Source organism: Haemorhous mexicanus, chromosome 3 (assembly GCF_027477595.1).
Source record: "Haemorhous mexicanus isolate bHaeMex1 chromosome 3, bHaeMex1.pri, whole genome shotgun sequence".
Classification (NCBI taxonomy): domain Eukaryota; kingdom Metazoa; phylum Chordata; class Aves; order Passeriformes; family Fringillidae; genus Haemorhous; species Haemorhous mexicanus.
In genome coordinates this window covers 88,819,693-88,843,091 of record NC_082343.1, presented here as the reverse complement: position 1 = coordinate 88,843,091, position 23,399 = coordinate 88,819,693, and the positions used below count along the sequence as shown (strand labels likewise).

The window sequence follows — 23,399 nt, the reverse complement described above, 5'->3', positions numbered from 1 at the left end:
AAACCAGCACTGAAGCCATCCAATCCTACAGCTTCAGCACAGGACAAAAAAACCCCAGCAGGCTAAATGTTTCCCTGTTACAGTGTCAAAACCAGTAGCCTGGTTTTGACACTGCTCCAGACAGTTTATGCCTGCATGATCACAGTGGTTATTTTACTATTTAATGTTAACAGTGTTTTGATAGTATACATTTTTCTTAATTTAAAAACTAACCATGGACTTTTAGAAAAGCTGACTCTGGGCCTTCCCTCATTCCTCTACTGTCCATGGTCATTTTGCCACTGACAACAAAAAAAAGGAGGATCAGAGCCTTTAATTCCCTACTTTTAAGTGTAAATATATTTACAGAAGACTTTACAAACAAGCGCCAAACAGCAATTGCACATTATTAGAGCTACACAATATTTGTACATGTTGCTAAAACAATGCTGCTAAATGAAGAAGCTTTATTAGTTCAGAGTTTTTGGCTGCTGTTATTAAAAATATATTTACCTGAAAGGAAATCCAAGTATTTCATTTTACAAATGATTTAAAATATAGCAGTAAGCAACATAAACTATTGCTTTTTATGATTATACAATTTTTTTTGGCATAATACTGCCATACAGATACAGAATTATAAAATATCTCTTTATAGTGCATTACAAATCCAGAAACTGGTTACCACTCCTACCACATACACATGGTATTGGTACTACCAAACATGCATGGCATTCTGTAATTAAACACTGCAAAGGAATACAGAGAAGAGAGCAGGACCATTCATAAAAACTGACCTAGAACTGTTCCATTTTGCAAGTAAAAATTGTTGGGCTTTGGGGTTTTTTCTTTTTACTGCACTTTTTTTCTTAGAATGCATTTCAACAATGAAGGCTATGATATTTTCAAATTTTATCAGTGCAAAACTTAATCATCTGTTGCCAAAATCAAATTGCATAAAGGGCAAACAACCGTGGAATACCTTAAAAACTGGGAAAAAAAGAGCAACTAATGATTAGCAAACATGCTTCAGTGGACCTAAAAATATAAGTGCTATAACCTTTTTCACTGCAAAACAATAATTTTCACATGGTTAGCCACAGTAGTAAGTATATTCAGTATATTTCACAATAAACTTTAGTTGATGAATACACCACTGAACTTGTAAGTGTGGTAGAATTAGAGAGCCAGATTTCTAAGAAGAAATGAGGTCTCTGTTGAATTGGTCTCTATGGCTTTTGAACTGCATTTTAGGAGTCCATTACATACAGCATGTAATAAACCTATTCTTTAAAATAAATTCTTGCTTTCACCAAAGGTCTTAACAAAGTGTACTTAAGAACAAGGGCTGAAAAGGGAACACAGCTTTCAAGAAAAGAAACAGCTCATAGCCAATACCGAGCACAAAGATATTACAGAGACACGATGTGCACTCCCCTTGGAGAACTGCACCTAAATATCTGTAAACAGTGAAAGTGTGGTGTTGACCATAATGTGAATTGAGGGGGATGTACACGCTTAGGCCTTTTCTGAGCCATTTTCAGGCTCTGGCAGCCATAAAAAATACCTTTTGACCAGTTACTCCAATTACAATTGGAACTGTGAACACATATCAAAACAAATTACCAAAACGTGGAATGATGTCCATCTTCTACATGATCACAATGCTAGATTCATTGATGCTGGTTGCTCCAAATCCAGAGGTAGCTCACTCATATGTGGGTTAGGAGTAGGTTTTCAATTTGACTGATTTTGCTTTTACACAGGTAAGAAAAAAATCAATCAACCCTGTTCTGCAGTTGGAGATTGACATTTAACACTTAATCTACACTTTTAGCACTTGTCTACAAAAGGATTTATGTGCAACTATGTATTCAGAAGGAATAAGTAAGTTAGCATTGTCATCAGCTTAGGACAAGTTTCTGCCTAAGCAGACATCTTCTGCTTAAAAACAGAAGAAACATGGGACGTTTTCTGCCTAAACAGGTATTTTGTCATTAGAATCTCCCATGGCATTTAAAAACTGATTTGAAGTGGATTACTCTTAATCTCACAGTATTTTTAGTACTGTGTTCAAATGCAGTAGCAATTTTTTAACAAACAGATCTGAGACAAATAAAAGATCACCTTCTCCACACAAAACATAATTAAAACATGGAAGTCACTGGAACTCACAGCCACAAGGGATTGAAGAGGCTGAAAGAAGCTACAAGTTCAAAACCAAAAAAATTCCTGCAGAAAAATGGGGTTTCACAGCATCTTTTGGTGGCCAGCACTGGAGGCAGGACACAAGGCTAGAAACATCTTTGGTTCTGATCCCCACTGGCAATTTTGAGGACAACATACATCATCAGCATGATATTGTCACACTTTTATTAATGGCAAAACTTGTTTCAGATACTTGCATCTTATTCATAAATACAGCTTTTTTCAAGGAAATTCAATATGATATGTTTCCTGCAAAAGTGTGGTGTATAAAATTACATTTTCACCTCAACAAATGGAACTATAAATTGTGATCAGTACTATCACAACAGTCAGAAGAAGAAAGGGGTAAAATAACCTCTCATTTAAACAGATAGACATAAATTTTATTTAAAAACAAACAAGAGCTGTTTTCCATTTAAATCCAGTAAATGTCACTTGTCTTACCTCAGTGGATCATCCATCAATATTGTACAAAGCTTTTAAGGTCTGTAAACCTTCTGTTTATAGTACAGATATATGCAACTGCAGATTATTAGAATTATCCTGGAACAGTTCAGGGAGGCTTACACTAGGTTACATGAAATATTAACAATGATTATACAAATACCTAATACATTAGAGTGCTGCAATCTTAGAGCAGGAAACTGAGGAGCTGACCCAAGCCAGGGAACAGCTCTCAAAGGATTATTGCACTTATTTTTAGCATCCTTCAAGATTTTATTTGAGCAACGTGAACACAAAGACCTCAGACCTGCTCCTAGATACGTGGACGCATGTAAGCACTCTTCTGCTCTGAATGGTCTGTGCTGCACACCTCATGTACCCAAGCCATCAGTCTCTACACCAACACAGTATCAGGTACCGAGGCACACTTGTGTCTGGCACAGCAGGGCACAGAGCTGTAACTAACCTTAAAGTGCTGCATTTTTGCATGATTTGTATGATTTGTATGATTGCCTTGTGTGTACAGTAACATTGTTCCAAGTTGCACATTCATATCCCCTCGCCATAAGATCCTTAAAATCAAATTCACAGGTATGTGCACGTACACACTACTCCCACTTAACAGTACCAGAGGCTACTCAGATGTACTTCCTTGGGAAGAACCTTCATATGGAAGGTTCTGTTCAATTAACACATGAACACCTCAGATTCTAGTCTAACACTGGGCCAAAATACACTATTGTAATAAGTACACAGAAATCCCTGAATACTTAAGCATACAGCAAGACAAAAAGAAATTTAACAGTAAGCAAATGACTTGACTTTCTTTGCATACCCTCGGTTACTGAAGTGATTGTTAACCAGCTATGGACGGGCATCTATGAGAATACAATCATTTCAACACACACATATACTGTATATATACTGTAAACCTGAAAACCAATACTTAGAAACTTCAAGCACGGGGTGCTTCTGGTTGCTAAGGCCATGATTCTGTAACAAAAATTCATACAGTGCACCCACTTGATCCTCACAAATCTCAATGGGATGCTATGCTGTATGATTGCCCTGCAATAAATCCTTCTTTTAAGAACTTGCAAAATCAGAAGAAACAATTCCTCTATGAAAAGAATAATAAACTGTCACATTTTACATAGAGCAGAATTTGTTAGTTAAAGCTGAAGTGTCCCAGGGGAGTAATTCTGTTGATAAAGCTGTAAAACAAGGATTATAGTGTGCAGGAGCCCACCTGACACAAAACCCCTCACTTACATAGTCCCCATAGGTCTTTGTAGGAGACTGATATGCCACTACTCCCCTATGAAAACTGAGAGAAATATCTTGAGTTGCAGATTAAAAAAAAAAAAAAACAAAACCAAAACCCAAAGAAAAACATTGCAGAGTTAATACAGGTGTAAGTACCAAAGTTCTTGACGATATTTCCAGACACCTTGGCCCCTTAATACAGACAGCTCTGTCAGAGTAAAAGTATTTTAACTACTTAATTATGAACATTGAACCAGTAAGCATGTTGAAATGAGAGATGTGTCATGATAACAAAATACTGCAGAGTAATCTTCTGGATGCACATCCCAAGAACTTTGTTTAAAATCAGGGCAAGATTTCTCTTTTTCTTATTCAGTAGACAAAAGATCTCCTGAGGTCACTGATGTTAAATAAAATTACACTATAAATATAATAACACCTCTGTGATCCCTTATTTAATGTCAATACTCAGCATTTTCTGTAACGTGTTTAACACTAATACTAAAGTTCATAAATTGAAGGCTCTGTATATCTTCTTATGCTATAGTTTTGTTCCTTATACACAAGGTATCAATTTTCCCTATGATACTCAAAAAATAACTATGTAAGAACAACTCTATGAAGCTTGCACAGTTAGGCACTAAAGACTGAGGAAGTCATAGGCAGAAAATGAAGTGTCCTCCCTTTGCATACGTGCAGGGGCAGAGTCCTTAACTACACCAGTAAGACCAGTTTTATCACAGCACTTGCTTCCTCTTCTGTTCTGAAGGTCAAAGGCAAACACGAAAAAGGGGATTCCAGTTCATGTCCAGGGAATTGTGAAAGGCTTCTCAGGATCCTTCTGGCCTTAAAGAAGTTGGTAGCTGGAATTCTTTGGGGCATTTCTGCTCAGACAGACTTAATATCTACTTGAATCATTTGGATTATCCTAAAAAACCATCCATGTATATAAATTCCTTTCCTCACAAGTCAGCACAGAAGGAGAAATACATCTTCCTTCTTCTCTGCTTCTTTAGGATAGAAAGAGTCTAATCTTTTTCCATAGGTACCAAGATCCCTAACTGCCACTCTATTTGATCCCAAGAAGCAGCACTATCTGGAGAAAAAAATGGATGATGCATTGCCATGATGGGCATTAGCAAAACAGAATACAAGACATTTTGTCTATGCTCTGAAACCCCTGAAAACATCATTTAGAGTTATAAGACTTGAATAAAGTCCTGTAGCATTTTGATGCTCAAACTGTACTCAGCCTCTTGCCTCGTAACATTTAATCAGCAATACATTAAAGGCAGTGGATAATATGTACACTTTTAAACAGAAAATACATACAGAAGTTTTAGAGTATTTTAGACCTGTAGGAAGTGTGACTTGTACCTGCATTATTTTTTAATTCATATTCTGCACAACTAACTTGCTGGGTACTACCATTTGACTTGAGCAGCAGAAAATCAGAAGAAGCTACTCAGGGAGAGCAGACACTTCTTTGGTAGAAGCTGGGAAAGATCTAAATAGGGAAATTCCTACTTGTTGGGCTCCAGCTCAGCAGACTGACCTGCCTTTAAGTTTACATTGCTTATCAAAGTAACATAAACTATGAGAGACTTATGAGAGAGAGCAAAGAGAAGAAACAGACACCTGGAAAGAAGTATCAGGACTGCCTTTGTCTCTGAGACCAGCAACAGGTGATTGCATTGTGCAGGTTCTACCCAAAACTGGCCAGGAAACATCGAAGTTCAAGTAAGACCCAACTTGCCATGCCTGGTGACCTTTTCTCTGATGGCTTTGCTGATAAGGCAGTGCTCTGTGGTAAAGACACTGCTTTTCAGCTGTCCAGAGGCTTTCCAGGTGCTGAACCTAGCTGGGGGAGTCATCTTACTACAGCTGAGTAACCAAGCTTTCAAACTGAGACCAAATTTGAGAGACCAAAGAGATCCCTCTCCCCAGATTAGTTGTAACAAATGAGTCAAGAGGAGGGAGAATTTAACAGGAACTTAAAGAAGTCTAAAGTGCAGCTTCCCTTGTATCCAAAAACTGTGGATACAGTTTCTTTAAGTTAAAACTTTTATTCAATGTACAGTGATTCCCAGCTGTACAGGACATGATATATGCTATCCATTGTTAAGTGCCTCCAACAAAGATGCTAATCTAAGCTAAAAGATACTGTGCAAATACTGCTATTAATCACAACCATGGTTCCTAAAAAAATAACCACTAGGGTAAAAAAACGTGGTTTTGAAATAATTTCTAGTAATTTCCTAAATGGAAAACAAAACTTAAAGCAAGCTTAAAGGAAACTTAAGACGTTGATGTTCCAAGGCTTTTTAGTTGTTCCACTTATTTTTTTTCCAATACTGGATGAATTTTAAAAAGTAGATAAGCTTTTCTGTGCAATCTGTTTGGAAAAGATAGTGAATTTCTTAGCTTTCAATATGCACAATTGTTTTAAAGAGACACACCTGGCTGACTGCTGATAAACTGAGGTTGAAAAAACCAAAATTCATTAACCTAACAGAAGCCTAATCTGATGCATTTGCAACAAGCATAGTCTTGTAAACTAACATTAGATGGAAATTTCAACCAAAATTAACAAGCATGAATAATTTTGCTTCATTCAAAGTGAAACAGAGATTTTTTAAATCTCAGACTCATGATTTGAGCTCATCCTTAGTTTTTGTGGTGGTCCCCGCTGAAAGTGTATCCTTATCAAGGTTATCTTGCAGATCTGCTGATGGGTCATCTGAAGAATTCTCAGCACTGCACAAATCTTCCTCTATAACATCTGAGTGATTTCCACAGTCATTGTTAAGATTTTCATCATCTTTTTTGGAATAAGAAGCATCCTCCTTTCTGTCTGAATTATCATTAATTTCTTCTGATTTTGAAAATTGACTGGTATCAGTGTCACTGTTCTTTTCACTATTGTTCTGCCTAACAGCATCACAGTTCACTTCTTGCTCATCCTGATCATTTTCTTCCGCATTTTTTGTGAATTCTACCTTTCTTTCTTCAGTTATTTTACCAGCTGAGCTTCCACTTGCTGATGTATTCTTAGGCTCTTTTGGTTTCTTATGCTTAGAAATATGACTATTGGGAATAGAAACTGGAGATGCTGGCTTTTTATTTGCTTTGCTTCCCTCTGACTTCTGTTTTCTTGGGGGTCCCCAGATAAAATGCTCTGAGGGCGTATAATGTTGCTGGGCAAATCTCAGCAGTTTCCTCCTTTCTCTTCTGTCTCTAATAGTATACACAAAATATTCTAGAGCACTTTGCTTAATGTTGGGAATGGTATCTTCCACAAGAGCTTCATGCAGAATAAATTTTACCAGGGGAGATTTGAAACTCTCATATCCAAGTTCACCAAGGCTTTTCAGAATTCGAGTGATTCTCAAGTAGTTATGTTGAGACCTTCAAAAGAAATGGGTAAAAAAAAAATCTATTGAATCTGAAAAAAAAAAACCCTTTACAAATACAGAACTGGAACTGCAATTCCTCAGTCCTTTTTATCACTTCAGATATGTACTTCAGACTTCCTATATTTTCTCAAAGCTGCTGAAGCTTACTAGCACCTCCTCTGCTAGGATGTTGTGAGTGAAAAATAGTGTTTGTAAAAAGCACGGGGGGAGAGAGCTGAGAGCAAATAAAATCAAACATACTGATTTTGATTCCTTCTGCTGTATGAGAAGGGCAACAAAGCTGGTGAAGGGTCTGGAACCATAAGTCCTACGAGGAGCAGCTAAATCTAATGGGGTTCTTTATTTTGGAGCAACAAAGGCTCAGGGGAGACCCTATTGCTCTCTACAGCTGCCTGACAGGAGGCTGTGGCAAGGGGGGGTCAGTTTCTTGTCCAAGGCAACAAGTGACAGGACAAGGGGAAATAGCCTCAGGTTGCACCAAGCTGAGGTTCAGGTTGGAAAATTTCTCCCCTGAAAGAATGGTTAAGCATTGTAACAGGCTGCCTAGGGAAGTGGTGGAATCACCATCCCTGGAAGTGTTCAAAAGATGATTAGATGTGACACTTAGTGCTATGGTTTAGTTGATATGGTGGTGTTTGGTCAAAGATTGATCTCAATGATCTCAGAGGTTTTTTCCCACCCTTAATGATTCTATGCTGTTCTCCTTCTGGGGAGAAAACCCAGCCGCTTTGTAAAAAAAGGGTTTGTAGTGTATTTATAGTGCAGCTATGGAACAGGGCTCGTTGCACTTCACTCAAGTTATTTAAAAGCTGGGTCTCCAGTCTAGACTAGCACCTACTGATACAGTCAGTGCTGGAGGAAAAACAGGCACCTCTGGAGAGTAAGTCCCACTGTTGTTGGAAATATCGAAGAGAAAATGAACTAATTGTCTTCTGCAAGTGCTTGTGAAAAGGTCTTTCCCTTGTGAAGCACACCTTAGTATGCAGTAGAACTTTTATGTTTGAATTTTAGATTGATAAAATTAGGTAAAGAGAGTCCCAAATCCTGACTTAAAACTGAAGCTACTCACTGGAAAGAACAGGAGTGAAAGCATGCAGTAAGGTTTAGGCTTCCTGAAAACCTGTTTTAACTGTGGCCTGAGTCTGAGCCCACACCCATATTGGCTCATATAATGTTTATGTAAAATTATTAACAAATTATTCCCACTATGCATCTGGAATCCATCAGCAATTGTACCTACAAGTTTTTTATCATGACAGGAGAACAAAATGCTGCAGCTCTAAGGTCAGAGATATTAGGAAGGTGAGCAGAAGATCTGAAAAGAGGTTTTGGTACAATTAATCTGCATGAGAAAAAATTCAGTGCAAACTTAGGATCCACACAATACCAATGTAAAGCAACTGATATAATTTGCTGAACATTGGGCCAAGGCTTGACACAACATTTTTAAACCTTTCCAGATCAACATTTCAGTTAAAAATATTTAAATAAAAAGTATTTCCTGTTTTGAGGAGAGAGGGAAATCTTGTTACTTAACTTTCATACAGGTGTGGAGAATTTAATCCTTCTCAAAAAGAAATGTAAATACAAAGATAAGCCACTTGTTTTTTCCCTAAGTGAGAAGCAGCACTTTGGGATTGGGTGAAAACAAATTCTGTACCACGACAAATTAGTTTGGAGCTGGGATCTTCTTCAGCACCATCTAAAGTTGTATTTTCAAGGAATTCAATGATGTCAATCCTACTGGCAATGGGTGAGAAGAACAATCAAAAAAAGGGGAAGGAGGAACATACAGAAAGAAGCACAAACCAGGCATCGACTATTTATTTTTCCCTTTTTTTTTTCCTGGCAATCTTTGGAAAAAAAAATCTTTGCTTTCTCTAGAAAACAAAAGGATAAAGAGATTCTATAGCAATTCTAGCAAGTGAAGTACATGTCATTACTTACTCATTCAAATGCTGAAATCTTTCTTGCCAGTTAGCAGCTCGTGCTACATTTCCAGTTTTATCAATTAGTTTTATTCCAAAAAACTCCAACATCATTTTGTAAGCCAAAAGGAATCTTCTAATTGCTTCTTTTGTTTTCTTGAATTCCTAATGGACAAAGAATATGTCCGAAATTCTTAGTGGCACTAAAGCAAGTACTCCTGCATCATATAAAACAAATCTACATAACAAAAAGCAGTAATGTATTAAAATTACAGTGATGGTTTGTATGGAGCTCAATTTGCATTACCTCAATTTCATATGTAGTTAATTCTTTAGCATAGAAGTTCAGACCTTGTTCCCTTAGAGGAAAAAGCCTGTTAAAAGAAGAAGTGCATTATGGCTCAGTATAAGAACACTTAATCAAATTAATGCTTTGAAACAGAAATAGGTAATAATTGACCAACCACTGTATATAAGTGTGGTTATGTTCCAGTTTTTCATAGTCTCCTTTCCATTTATTTAGGACTTCTTCAATATAAACCCCTGCATAAAAATAATTTGAAAAACTGTTAGGTAGCCATCAAAACCAGCACTCAGTTACATAAAGTACCTGAATGTAAAATAATGACAGAACACATACTTTAATTGTCTTTCATATACTATGTGAAATAAGGTCTATTGCAGCCATAAATAAATTAATTTTAATTCAAAACTAATTTAGTTACTAAAACCTAATTAAAAAACAAAATACCAATATTACAAAATACCAATATAAACAAAACCAACTGACTTATACTGGATTACCAAAAAGTGAAGGTACGTGACAGCAACCTATGTAAAATATATCCAAGAATTCTCATGTCATAGATCCCTTTCTCACACTGACTGGGAATTAACAAACTGCTCCAATAAAACACTGCACTGTGAATCACCTGTCATTGATTTTACAAGATAAAACTCTGAAGCTATCCATCTGTCTATCTAATCTTCATAGAACAAAGCCTCAACTCTTTAGGAAATCTCCCATACCAGGGAGATTACAGCTGCAAATACCATTATGACTGGGAAATCTTTCTCAATTAATAGTGGCCAAGCACAACACTGAGAGTGTGCTCATGAAATTCAGTCACGGGCCAGGGCATCTTTCCAGGTACTACACAGATATACAAAGCACATAAAAGGATGGACCTTGTTCCCAAAGCTGTACAATATCTTTCCATGAATGAGCACTGGGTTTGTCTGTTTCTATTCTGAAACAAACAACAGTTTCAGTACTGCTGCACAGCATCTCCTAAAGCCAAATAGCATAGGAGCAACCTAAAAATCCCAAAGCCCCATGTATATAGTCCTCTGCTACACATTTAAGATGCCTCTTTGCCCAATGAAAATTTCCACTTGGGTCTCAAAGGCAAAGGAGGAGGACACATTTGATACTTTTATTTGAGAAGTGAAGAAAACAGCTAGTCTAAGGAGCTGGTAAGTACATGGGGTTTTTAGTGTAGGAAAAGCTGGAAAAGGACCATGGAAAGAGGACCTTCACCATCACTGCATTGTATCCAACCTATATTTCAAGTATTGGAAAACCTGCTGCTCAGACCCAGGGCAGAGAGACAAACAGGCCAGCTCTGATCCAGAACCACAAGCGAAATCTGTAGGTCGTGGGACTAAACTTCAGATCTAGTATTGCACTAGAAATGTTTTGGGGTTTTTTAAACAATATTCTCCACTATTTCAGTCCTTAACCTGGTAGCTAAGACTCCCTCCAAACACTCTCACAGATCCACAGACTTGAGTCAAGGTGGTGGTTACTCTTCTCCATTCTCAATACAAACTTCTGCACAGCCAGAATTCACAGCCAACAACATGTCATCCTCCATGACTTAACAGCTACCTTTGGCATTACTAACTGTGGTTTTCTCCTAGAATACTAAGAGAAAAGTTATTCTTTACAAATTTTGGGAGGGAAGGCCTCCTACGGCGCTCATGACTCTCTCTTTTTATAGCTAATCCTCTTGAACCGCTCCTTCATTTTGGACTTTCAAAGGAGGTCTTCCCCACAACGTTTTCTGTCTTTTAGTTTCAGAACCATATGGTCCCCAGGTTCACACAGACCTCACTGCCCTTAGCTTTCTTTCTATATCTGTTCTCTGTGTAATGTCTCCCAAATCTGCTACTTCTTTACTGGCAATTCCCAGACCCACCTCTTCTTGCAGTCAAGCTAAAACCGACTATCTGCCTATGGGCATCTAGATAAAGCACAAGTCGGTTAAAGCAAAAGTCTTATCTTTCTTTCACAACCTGAGTTACCTTCTCATTTGCTAAGGGTATTACTGCTATCTTGTCTATAAACAGTTCTCATCTTCAACTTTCCTCTGTGTACATTTTTACAACCTTCTGTGTAACATTCCTTTCCAACCAGCTTCTAATCTGAACTCTCACACTTTGCATCTCAACTTTTTTTTCCTGACCTTGAAAAGTGCTTTCTTGTCATGCTTACACCTACTCTGAACATTGCTGAATGCAGCTACCCTGAATGCTGGGAAGATCATCTTTCTAGACTGTTACTTTTTTATACTGACCCTTTTTTTTTTTTTTTTTGCTTCACATTCTTCCTTTGTGAAACCCTGCTCTGTAACATCAAACAAAAACAATACACCTTCACTTCCAAAGCCTTTGTGACCTGTCCCTCACTACCTTATCAGAACCCATTTGTTGCTATGAGACTGATCCTGCTTCCAACAGGATCCTGCCTCAGAGGCAGCCTACACATCTCACTCCTTCTGCACTCCAACGTGCACTTCACTATTTCCTACCAAGCCGCTCTCATGCTGAGAGGCTCATTCAGCAAATATCTTCAAATAACCTTGTCACTGGTCTTTTAAAATTCAGAAAATCTTATTTTTGGCCTTCAGTTTGTCTTTTTTGCTAATGGCTAAGCTCTCATGTGCTGAGACTTCTGTCTATCACCCTAACCAAGACTGCTCTATTGCCTCCTCCTGCTTCCCCATCTGTCTTCTATCCTGTTGTCTCTCATATGTCTACTGCAAACTCCCTAGAGTAGGGCTTGTCATCTTTCAGCTTCTCCTGTGTTTGTGCAGAATGCTGCATATGAGGCTCCTGCTCCACTACCAGAACCACTAGGGACACTGAGAAATGGCTTTATTATTGGTATTACAATAATCTCACACAAGATTAAAGCACATTTTTTTCCCCTTACACAATTCTAGAGATATCACCCATGGTTCGCTGCCACTCCTATTCAAACACCAAGTTTGTGCAATATAGTGGAAGAACTTTATCTTTGTTTAATAAAAGGTACTGCCACAAACAGTGATACTAACAACGCCTTGTACTACTTCATGCTGGTAATGTCCAAGAAAAGCACCACCTTCCTCGAGTGAAAGCTAACTCTGTTTTAAGCACAGACTGCTCCTGTGTTATCAATGTGCTACTCCAACATGGGAGGTTCAGGTTCTACAACATATTACTGTACACCTTTAATTTTCCTCCATTATCACCACTGTTTCCATTTGCTACTATCATTAATGAGCTTTCTTTTGGTATCACCGTTATTGTGGCAGATTACTCACCATCAGGTTTAAATGGGATTTTATTTTTGTAAAACCGGAGATTGCACAAGTCATTTTGATACCGAAGATCTTTAAAGTTCTGCTAAAAGAAAGGAAATAGGACATTACCAGCCTACAAAAACCTACCAAGACTATCCAGAAAGTGATATTGGGCTCTTTGAATAATTTAAGGACAAAAAATTTCAGAATTTTAGGAACCACAAAGTTCTACTCATGCACTTAAAGACTCATTTTAAGGATCTGAAAATTCTTTCTGGCTGGTACCTTCTCCTACTGAGGCAGCAGCAAGCACAGCAGCACCCTCCCTTCAGTCTCAAGGAACTTGAGAGACAAAAAAATCAGTAAGGCAAACTCTGTGATCCATCATCTTTGATATCCAAAGCACAAGCTTTTTCCTGGGTTCCTACCACAGCTCCCAGGCTTACACATATCACGTGCTTGCATGTTTGCCCGGGATGAAAAGACATTATTTCTCTCCCACTCGCATATGTTGTGCCTCAGCTTTTTGGTTTGTGTATCAGCTTTTTGGTTCTCATTTCTTGTACTTATTGTTCACCACAAAGGTTTAAGAATATTATTTTACTGAAAAGGCAATTTAAAACCATAAAATGTTCTTACTGGATACTGGTGTCGGTACTTGTATAAATCTCTTGCTGCGTAGAAGCTTCTCTTTGGCTTGGCTGTCAGCTCAGTTCCATCACCATTCTGAAACAGTTAGAAAGCAGATAATCAACATACACAAACCCCCTAAATAGCATACTTGAATACTTTTCATTATGGATTTCAGCAATGTAAACAAATGTAAGCACACATATTTGTCTACTGTTTGGTCAAACACTGAAAATTTCCCTGCTCAATTCTTACATGACACACTTTAAACCTAAGTTAAAAAAATTAATCTAAAATACAAAAGCAAGACTACGAATTGTCCTTCCAATGAGGCTGAATCTGAGCTAAATCAACAGTCTGACTGGCATTTCCAAATGCAAAACTTCAAAGTAATCTGGCAAGTGCTAATACAAGATGAAATAAGTAACTGAACTTGAAAGAGACACAGAGACACCACCAATTTTGAGGAGGAAATTTCCAAAAAAAAAAAAAAAAAGAGTCACATACATAGACTTAATTGCTACTATTGCACCCTATGGAAAATAGTTAATAAAAATATTTCATTCTATTCCTTGCAATACACATATAATAGGTTAAAGTCAAGCCTAAAAGAGGAAGTTCTCTGGGACTGCACTGGGCATTTGCCATTCTGATCGCCCATCCTATGGCTTATCAACTGTACACTAATGTCAAACAAGCAACTATGTTCCTTCGTCCTTTCACAAGACCACCTTTGACCACACCCGCAGGCAAAACACACTTGCTTGAACAAGACACACCCCTTGACACTTGGTTATCTGGCAGTAGTATCACTATGTAACAAGCAGAAAAGGGAAAGACACTTAGGTTTACTTAATATTGTTTGGTCTCCCAACCAAAACACAAAATATCCAGCAACCTAAAAAAAGACCCAGCTGCTCCACCCTACATGGTATTCTAACTCAAATAAAATCATTGTCAAAAGGACACTTTATTTCTTTAAGTTCAGCATTTACAAAGCTTCCTGAAGAAGAGAAACTCGCTCTGAAAATTCGTCACACCCACCGAGAAGTCACAATTCCATTGCCACACAGGATCAAGTATTCAGATTTTTATCCTGTTTAAGAGGAGACCACGTTAAATGCTCTATTTAATTTAAAACACAGCCTTCCCTAGAAACAGCAGCAGCAGGAATGTCAACGACACCAAGGCCTCGATTTTCTCCCAATAATGACAGGGGAGGGGTGGAGAGAGATAAAAACGGGCTCGTCCTTCGCGGAGATGCAGCGCTGGGTTATCCCCAGCCGCCCCGGGCGCTGGCAGGTGCCGCCGGCAGCAGTCCGGGCCCGCGAGTGCCGCAGAGCAGCGGCTGCGGGGCTGCCCGGATCGCGGCTCGGCTCGGCTCGGCTCGGCTCGGGTCCGCCCGTCCCCGCTCGGCCACCGGGCCCGCGGTCAGGGCAGGGCAGGGCAGGGCGAGGCGGGGCCGCGTCCGGCGCTGCCGGTACCTGCTCGGGGCTGGCAGCGTCCGCCTCTGCCCGCTCCGCGTCCTCCTGCGCTGGCGGGGCCGGCGGCGGCTCCCCGGGCCGGCAGTCGGCGGCGGGCGGCTCGGGCGGCTCTTCCCCGCCTCCCGCGGCGGAGCACACCCCCTCCTGCCGCCGCGGCTCCGCCGCCTCGGGCTCCGAGTCGGTCTCCCAGGTGGAGTCGCAGTCCTCCACAGTGGTGGGCTCCTTGAAGCTGACCCCGCTCAGCAGGCTGCCCATCGGCCCGGAGGCCGCGGAGGCCGAGGGCTGCGAGCGGCCGCGGGCTGCCTACGGCTGCGGCATGGCGGGGCGGGGCGGCGGCGGCCGGGGCTGCTCCCCCGCCCGGCCCCAGCCCACGGACACGCGCGGGGCGGAGCTGGAGGCTCCGGGATTTCCACAAGAAACGCGCGCCCAGCCCTGGCGGCGGGCACCGGGCAGCACCCGGCCGCCGGCACCGCTGGGTCGGGCGGGGCGACTCAGGGCCCGCCCGCCGCCACCGCCCCGGCACCGGGCAGGCCGTGCCCGAGGGGGAGTGTCCCCTCCGAGGAGGTGCGCCCCGCGGGCGTTTCACTGCCCGGAGGCGACCGCGCTGTCCCCTGAAGGCTTATGAGACAAGCAAGTGGGTGCGGGTGTTCATAGAGAAGTGCGGGGATGGCGGCTGCCCCAGAGCAGTGGTGTGGGGAGGAGATGCTTTGCGTGACAGAAGTGGTCGCGACACCTGCAGTGTGCAAGCTCCGGCTGTCCACTAGACGTGGGAACTGTTGACCCCAAAGAGCGTACAGGTACTAGAGAAGACAGGAATGGAGGGGGTAATACTGTGGTAACCAGCCAGTTTTGGCTGCTTCTAAAATTCCTGCGAGTTTGGGGATGAAACTGACATGATGTTCAAGGACCAGTTTGAAGGGGCAGTGACAGTGTATTTTGTATTTGGCTAGTACATGCCTTTTGGACAGAAGCAGTGCCAGGAATGAAGACTTGATGAGTTGACAGCTTAGCACATTGTTCCAGTGCCTACTCATGTCTAAAAACATGTCCTAATTTCTAACCAGGATTGGTTAGAAATCCCACTCAGGGATTTCTGCTTCTCCTTAAAGACAATTCTGGGATGTCCAGTGACCACTCCTAAAGATGTGGATTATCATCAAGTCATCTCATTGCTCTTCTTGGTAAACCAAACAGGTTGGGCTTCTTCAGCCTCTCACCATAAATTGCCTTTCACATTTCCTTGCTCCAAGTTGTACCTTTTCCTGTCTGCTGTGAGTTGAATGTTTTAGCATCTGTTTCAAGTGCAGGTACCAACATTTTAACTGGATGTCTGGGTCACCAGTATAGAGGTGATTTCATCTATATATTCTTGTTGCCCTAACCACTCTCTATAAACAGAAGGATCATTTTAAGTCTAGTTGCCACAGTGTCATGCTTAGATGCACTCATGTCACTCTCGTGTTTAAACCTCCTTCAGGTCCATTTGAAGCATGTTAGCTGCACCCACTGACACCAAACACAAGAAATTGCTGAGATTGCCCTGGTTTGTCAGACCTTGTTTCAGGCAAGTATATTTGCAGTAGCAGCTCACCTAGATACAGTCACAGCTGCATGGTTGACCTGTTAGCCTGCAATACAGCTCAGTCTACCCCTGCTGCCTCCCACCGTCACCTGCCTTGGCCAAGACATTTCTCCTCCCCCTGTGCTCTTCATGAAGATCAATGAAGCCCACTCAACCTTTCCAATACCCCTTAGTCACCACCATGCCAGTTGCTCCCATCCTCAGGATCCAGCTATTCCCACTCCCAAGATAAAAGCTACAGGCCCAAGCCAAGACATCTCCTCCACTCTCAGCCATGTAGGTTTTCAAGGTCTACTGGAACTTTTTTGATATGTGGTATTAAGGAATGCATGTAGCATACAGGAAAGTTCAGTCTCATTTTTGCCAGTGGACATAATTTCAATAAAGAATAAAAAATCCCCATCAAGCAGGAAGAAGAAAGGTTGTAAGAGGACAAGCAGTAGGACTAGATGCTAGGGCTGCAGTGGACGGAAGAGAGTATTTTATAACACTCATGCTTATGTATCACATTTTTGGAGAGTTCCCTCTTCTTTGACCTCATTTGAGCGAATGAGGTCATTCTTTCCTGCTTCCACAGTATCTCCTCCCATGCTGTTGGCATAGATTAAAGGAACCGACTTAGGAAATTCTGACGTTTGGAACACATTTTTCTTGACTACCTGCTAACCAGGTACTTCCATTGGCGAACATCTACAGGCTCAGTATAGACCAGTTCTGCTTCCTCTCCCCTGCTACAGCTTTTGTCAAGGTTCCCTCGCTGGAATTGTATTTATACTATGGACAGTGGAGCTTCAAAAACATGCCTTGCATGAGCATCAAAAATCAGGGGAAGGTTTTGATGACATTTCAGTTTGCATGGCAGTTAATCCCACAAACTAAAGATCTTTCTGGAAGAAAGCTCAATTTCTTGTGCAAATAACTGCACTTTATTATAGAAAGCTCATTTTCACCTGAAGATCAAGGCTGTCAGCCAAGTCTCAAAGCTGTCGACCAAATCTCATAACAGAATTTTAGGTGGATTTTTAATAGATCTGGATCTCAGCGCACTGATAAGAACTGGGAGTCAAATGAGCTGGTGGGAAAACTCACCGAGCCACTGCCCATCATTTACCATCAGTCCTGGTTAACCAGGGAGGTCCCAGATGACTGGAGGTTAATCAAAGTGATGCCCACCTACAAGATGGGTGTCTTGGGGGTGATTTTACGATGAGTAGTCTATTCCCTTATCATCTTCTGTATGCCCAGAAATGGTTGTTGTAGCTTTAAGGTGGTTTGGAAGGAGTGGGGAGCCTTGGGACTCTTCCATGGGCTTTTTCAAAGCTTCGTTCCCCAGGCATCCCTGGTGCTATGCAGACTGTGTCCTTTTTTTTTTTTTTTTTTTGCTTAGCGAGCTTGGTTTTTGTTAGCTTGGGCAAGAAGGGTTTTTTTACTTTCCCTGGCCTTGGAGAGGCTGCTGCAGCAATCCTTGGGTAGCATTTTTTCCAAAGTGAACTGTACGGTTTGGTTTTGGTCTGAGACCCAAGAAAACGACCAGCGGGAGAAGAATTGGCTGGGGGCTGCTCCATCTTGGCCCCAGACCAGGGAAAAGCCAAGCCAGTGAAAAAAGGGAGACCAAATCCACCTCCTTCACCTGCTGTGAAGAGGAGACCAACACCAGAGATTCACCAGATTCCTATCTGTTTTGCTGGGGCTGCTGTGTGAACCTTTTGTTTTGCTTTTTTTTTTTTTCCTTGAGACAGGAGGAGCCATTTTTTTCTCCCCACCAGGCTGCCAGCCATTGTGGACACCCTAGGAGAGCATTCCTAGGTTTTGGGAGACACAAGAAGCTTCCCTCAAAAAGCTGTTAGACTCCATTGGCTCCTTCCCCTGTTCCCATGTTCCTGAGCCACTCCTTCCCTATTCCCTGACTGGCCCTCATCTATGTACTGCCTCGAGACCAGGGTCAGCCCCCAGGCCCCTGCAGAGAGAAAGTGAGACCCTCTGTGTGTGGGTGCTGGGACCTGAACATCTCACCCCAAGGCTCAGTAAAACATCTGTGGATATTATGCAAAGGTCCTTTTTGCTTCCTTACCCTGGACTATACTAGCAGCAATTCAGACTGCTACAAGACATTGCGGTTTTATTTTTTTTTTTTCCCTGGCATTTTGAGTTTTTTGTGCTGGTGGTGGTGGGGGATTTGCCCTTTGCCAGATGAATGTATTTTTCCTGTGAACAATGTGTTCTTTCAGGGTTGCAGCTTATTGCTGGTTCCAGTTGTGAACTAGAGGCAGTCAGGATTCACCAAGAGGCTCTAGCACCCTAAATAGCTTTGTAGGGCGGTATTTCAGAGCTTGAACAGATTCCCCCAAGACATATCTTATTTAGAAAAAAATAAATTCCATTACTTCACAGTCAGAACTGGTAGTCAGTTTTGGTAGTGAAGGTAGTGAATTTATGGCACTTGAGTTCACTAAAGTATTCCTGTACAATGGAAGATGACTAAATGCTAAAGACCTGTTTCAATCAAGTAGTTTGACTGTCACATAACACAGGTGAAAAAAACAGAAGACCTAGGGGACTTCAAACCACTGTACGTCAAATACAGACTTTCATAATGCTTATAAAAAAAGCTCTTCTGATTATATACATTTATATACATTTTAAACATCATAGATTAATCTAAGCCGTGGGGTTTTTTTTTTGATGAGGACATGGTTTTATGGTTTTTTTCCACTTCAAAGTGGAAACCACATTGCTTTCTCAAAGCTAATGCTGTGTGTGATAACTGTTAAAAATTATTAAAAATGTGGTAATTGCAATACTTTATTATTATCTTGGGAGGATGCTTGCAATAGGATACCAGACAGGTCAATTAACAACTGTGGAGAGACTTACCAGCCTAATATTAAGGTGATATAAAGCTGGGAGGGATTATGCATCCATAGAGAATATAGTAGACTACAAAACTGCTTTGATAAATGGCAGAGGAGGATAAAATAAATAACATCGGTAAAATGAAATTTAGTTGAGCTAATGTAAAATGATTCACAGTGGATATTTAAACATACAAAGATAGATTTAGGAAATGTAGAAAGGCATTGATATGACAGAAATGTCTGAGCTACAGTATTATTTGCATACATTCAGACAAGGGTTCAAATATATTTGGACACCAGCACTGGGAAGGTGTTCAAAGTCATACAGGTATGACAATGCTTTGTATGAAGTAGCTGTAGCTGACTGGTATTTTAATGGGGTTTGTTACCTCATTTGCTTATTTTTTGACTATGGTGAATGTTAATTCTCTTCTTTAGTCCAGTAATGCCCCAGACTGCTAAATGCAAAGCTTTATGTAGTAGCTATAGAATGTGATTCTAATTTTTAAAGTTCTCCATAATTTCCCTCTAGTGAGTGTCATTGGAAATGATTAACTAACTGTAAACTCAGAAGTCAGGTTGCATATTTGCCTAAATTTGTTTCTATTGAAATCTGAAATTAATTTACAGCAAAGAAAAGACTTAACATAAATCATGCTAGACGTGACAGATCAGTGTATTAAGCTCAGTAAAGGCAGTGGAAGTTCTCTCATTTTTGCTGGGTTATGACTACAAATCTGAAGACCTTAACTGAAGCCCTGTTTATTGGAGTGTCTTGCACTACAAGTCTGTAAAAGGTCACCTCAGAACAAATTCATAGAAGAGTGTTTTACTTTAAGATGATCTGTCTAGGTGTCAGAGAGGCAGTCTCAGTGTAGTCCTTAAGCCTCTAAGATTCTGCTTGTTGTCTTTCAGATAGAATTTGAGCAGCCAGTTTCTTGAGAGGAAACTGATCCAGTTCTAGGATGCAACATGGTCTAAATGAATTGCTGTGAAGAAACACTTGATTTATAGCTGGAATCCTACATCACCCTTATGATGGACTGGAACCAGCTACCCAGGTTGGCACTACCAGCTCTTGTGTAGTGGGCTTGCCTATGGTGCATCAGCAGGTCAGCTGCCTGACATCACTGATAAGAAAGGACATTCACTTGCCAGAAGTTCACAGAGGATTAGGTGATGCCATTACGTTTTGCTGAAGGGCTCCTGGACTGCACCTTGCAAGCTAGGAATTTTGGCAGTGGAACCCAGTAAGAAATTCTTCTCCCTGAAAGACAAACTGAGAGTGTGATGCAGAAGCCCAAATACAGGTGTCCAAGTGCCTTTGGAGATTCCTTGGTGTATCCATCTTCTGCTGCAGAAGGGCACTGGTGCTCCTTAGGCTCAGGAGGTCCCGTGGTATAGCTCTCAGCCCCATGAAGACATTTTGGCTACTCTAGGTCATCTCCAAGGAAATGATGCACCTACTATGTGCATGCTTATCATACATTGGCATAGGCCAGCTACGTCTGTGTGTGTCTGGTTGGTTGGCTGAATGCCTTTGGAAGCTGCTGGTCTGTATTGACCAGAGCTGCATTTACCCATTGCACTATCACATCCCTTGTTATCTTTTGGCATATATCTCTGTGTAAACACATAAATTTAGGTGTTTCTTTAAACTTGATCCTGCCCCTAATGTCCCTGAGCATCCATATTTCTGTTGGGAAGGTGTGCTACAGACTCCCTCTGCCAACTGGTGTGTAAGTGGACATTTCTGACCTGACAGCACACAGTATCTCCTGTCTTGAACTTCCAGAATTGCTACATGAGGCACCTGTGCCAGATGTAGGACATGATTTAGTGTACTCAGAGTAGGCACAACCCCCCCAGAGCTGTGTGATTTTCTCCTCTGGGTCATTAAACAGAGACAGAGACTGGCATTCTTCTGAAGCCTGAGAAGGCTTCTCATTTGGGGAATTTATGTCCTGAGGTGTCTAACCTGTAGACGCTAAGCCTGAGCTAATCCCACAATGCTCCTTGTGTACTCCAACAGGGAAAAACAGGAACCTCCAGAGGATAATCCCTTTCATCCTAAAACAGGCGTTTTAAATATGTAGGCTAAATCACAATATTGTTTGTTTCTACTGATTATAAAGGAAGCCAAGATCTAGCCAATCTCAGGTTTAGACATCAGACTTCCAAGCTGTAAATATTGCATGACATGATCCGGTCCCACACTCTTGAGGTTTTCTGAAAATACTGAATTTTGAGTACCCAGCTCCCATAGGAAAAGAGAGAGCATCCAGCTGAGCTGGTGGTGAGCATCCCTTTCCCTGGCATGAAAAGTATCTGTCATCAGGTCATATCATGTAATACACTTCCAGTGAGAGACTGAGAGGACTCTTGTTTCACAGTGTCTGTTGCTAGGTATGCAGAACTCAAGAGTACAAATCACTTTGGAAAGAGACAGAGCTTTAACCTTCCTGTCACGTCCTATTGAATTTCTTATGCGTAAGATCAAAATGATAAGGAGATGAACAAGAAAACTGCCTCCTCCTTGGTCTCTGAATGAACAGCCAGCCCTTGGCTCTCTGATGAGCAGACAAGTATGAGAAGCTATAAGGAGATCAGAGCATCACACTAACCCTGGTATGTCATTTGCTGTGCTTTATTTCCTCACCTAAACACAGCAGAAGTTGTGCAGAGCCCCTTCTCCATCCATAATGAATCCCATTCTGCTCTGCTTGGGTTAAAGGGCCTCACTTTAAGGTGACATAAAGTCAGAGCATCCCCTGGGAGTGCAGCCAAGCAGTACCAACACAGAGCCATCACAAATCTGACCCACCTCTGTCAGCTGAAAGTGGAGCATGCACAAGCAGTAACACTTCAGTTTGACTGGACTAGGAGCTCATGCTGTCCCTGGTAGAAATATTGCCAATAAACCACTGTTTCAAGACCACAGACTCTGCTTGTAGTTTCTTAGCTGAGTTTTTATATGACTGTGTGAATTTATGTAGTTGTGATGGTGCAGCGTAGCTATTTCAAAGATCTAACTGACGTCAAGACTGATGTGATTCACAGGAGTCATAGGATCCCTACCACTGAAAAAATGTCCAGATTAAATGATATGCATTTGTGCAGTTCTGTAGTTTGCTTCTCAGCAGATGATTGTGGATTTCATACACTTCATCAAGGATAATTTGAAAGTGCCCAAAGTCATTGATCTTCGACAAACTTCTCAGCAGTTAGTTCCAGCCAGAGGCTGGCACAAGACCAAATTACACAAGTGGGACAACTGCAGGCCCTGACTCTGCCACCGCCTGCTTTTCATCCTTTTTCATATCAGGCTTTTTACATCATCTGTAGAAAATCTATATAAATATATAAACTATGGAAGAAGTTCATCAGGGAAGCCATTTTTAATTAGGTCACTGATGCTCCACTGATGCTACATCTTTAGCTTGTGATTAAGGCAAAGAGGCAGCATAGACTGAGACACAAAAGCAAGCAAACAGACACAACCAGAAACTGAAACCACTAACATCACTGGTTTTCATGTGATTTTTATTACCATTTAGGTTAGTTCACTCTGTTAAACTATTCTGCACAGCTTTAAAGCACAGGTCCACATCAGTCCTGCCTGTTAGTCTTTGATGGTACCTTAAAGCAAGTCTTTCCCATGCCTGCCAATCTCTGTGTGACTTCAGGGTGGCCAGGCTGGAGGGAGATAACAGCAGAGTTGAGGAATTCAACTGCTTTGGAGTGATGAGGAGCAAGACATTGCCCACAGTCTGTGATGTGAGATGGGACTGAAGCATGTTATACTTTACACAATGTGATCCTCATAGGAAACCCTGTCAGCAGTTTATATGAATATGCACAGAATATGCACACATATCCTGGAATGAAAGGAGTGATTTTCTTTTTCCCCTACCTATCTTGTTGCTCCTATGACAGATTTCCTTAGATCACCACAATAGTATCATAATGCTATTGTGTTCCTCTATTCTGAAAACACATGTTAGTAGAGCCTGTAAAAGCCATTCCCTGTTTATCTCT

At 41.1% G+C, this 23,399-nt stretch overlaps 1 protein-coding gene across 2 annotated transcripts; it reads right to left on the bottom strand.

Annotated features, from left to right (window-relative positions):
- Window positions 1-298: 298 nt before the first annotated feature.
- On the bottom strand, window positions 299-15,274 carry OGFRL1 (opioid growth factor receptor like 1). 2 transcript variants are annotated; one of them, XM_059842641.1, is made up of 7 exons: window positions 14,925-15,274; window positions 13,450-13,536; window positions 12,832-12,913; window positions 9,706-9,784; window positions 9,549-9,615; window positions 9,261-9,406; window positions 299-7,305 (listed from the first exon to the last, which is right to left on the bottom strand). In XM_059842641.1, exons 1-7 carry the CDS (start codon window positions 15,177-15,179, stop codon window positions 6,546-6,548), a joined length of 1,476 nt encoding a protein of 491 aa, XP_059698624.1. In that variant the 5' UTR covers window positions 15,180-15,274; the 3' UTR covers window positions 299-6,545. The 2 variants fall into 2 exon arrangements, with proteins under 2 accessions (XP_059698624.1, XP_059698625.1); XM_059842642.1 differs by having other exon boundaries at window positions 12,832-12,910.
- Window positions 15,275-23,399: the final 8,125 nt, after the last annotated feature.

Coding starts and splice junctions, on each gene's coding strand:
- OGFRL1 (XM_059842641.1), bottom strand. CDS start 15,179: ATGGGCAGCCTGCTGAGCGGGGTCAGCTTCAAGGAGCCCACCACTGTG. Junction 12,914..13,449: donor AGTACCGACACCAGTATCCA/GTAAGAACATTT, acceptor CCTTTCTTTTAG/CAGAACTTTAAAGATCTTCG. Junction 9,785..12,831: donor AATCCCATTTAAACCTGATG/GTGAGTAATCTG, acceptor ATTTTTATGCAG/GGGTTTATATTGAAGAAGTC.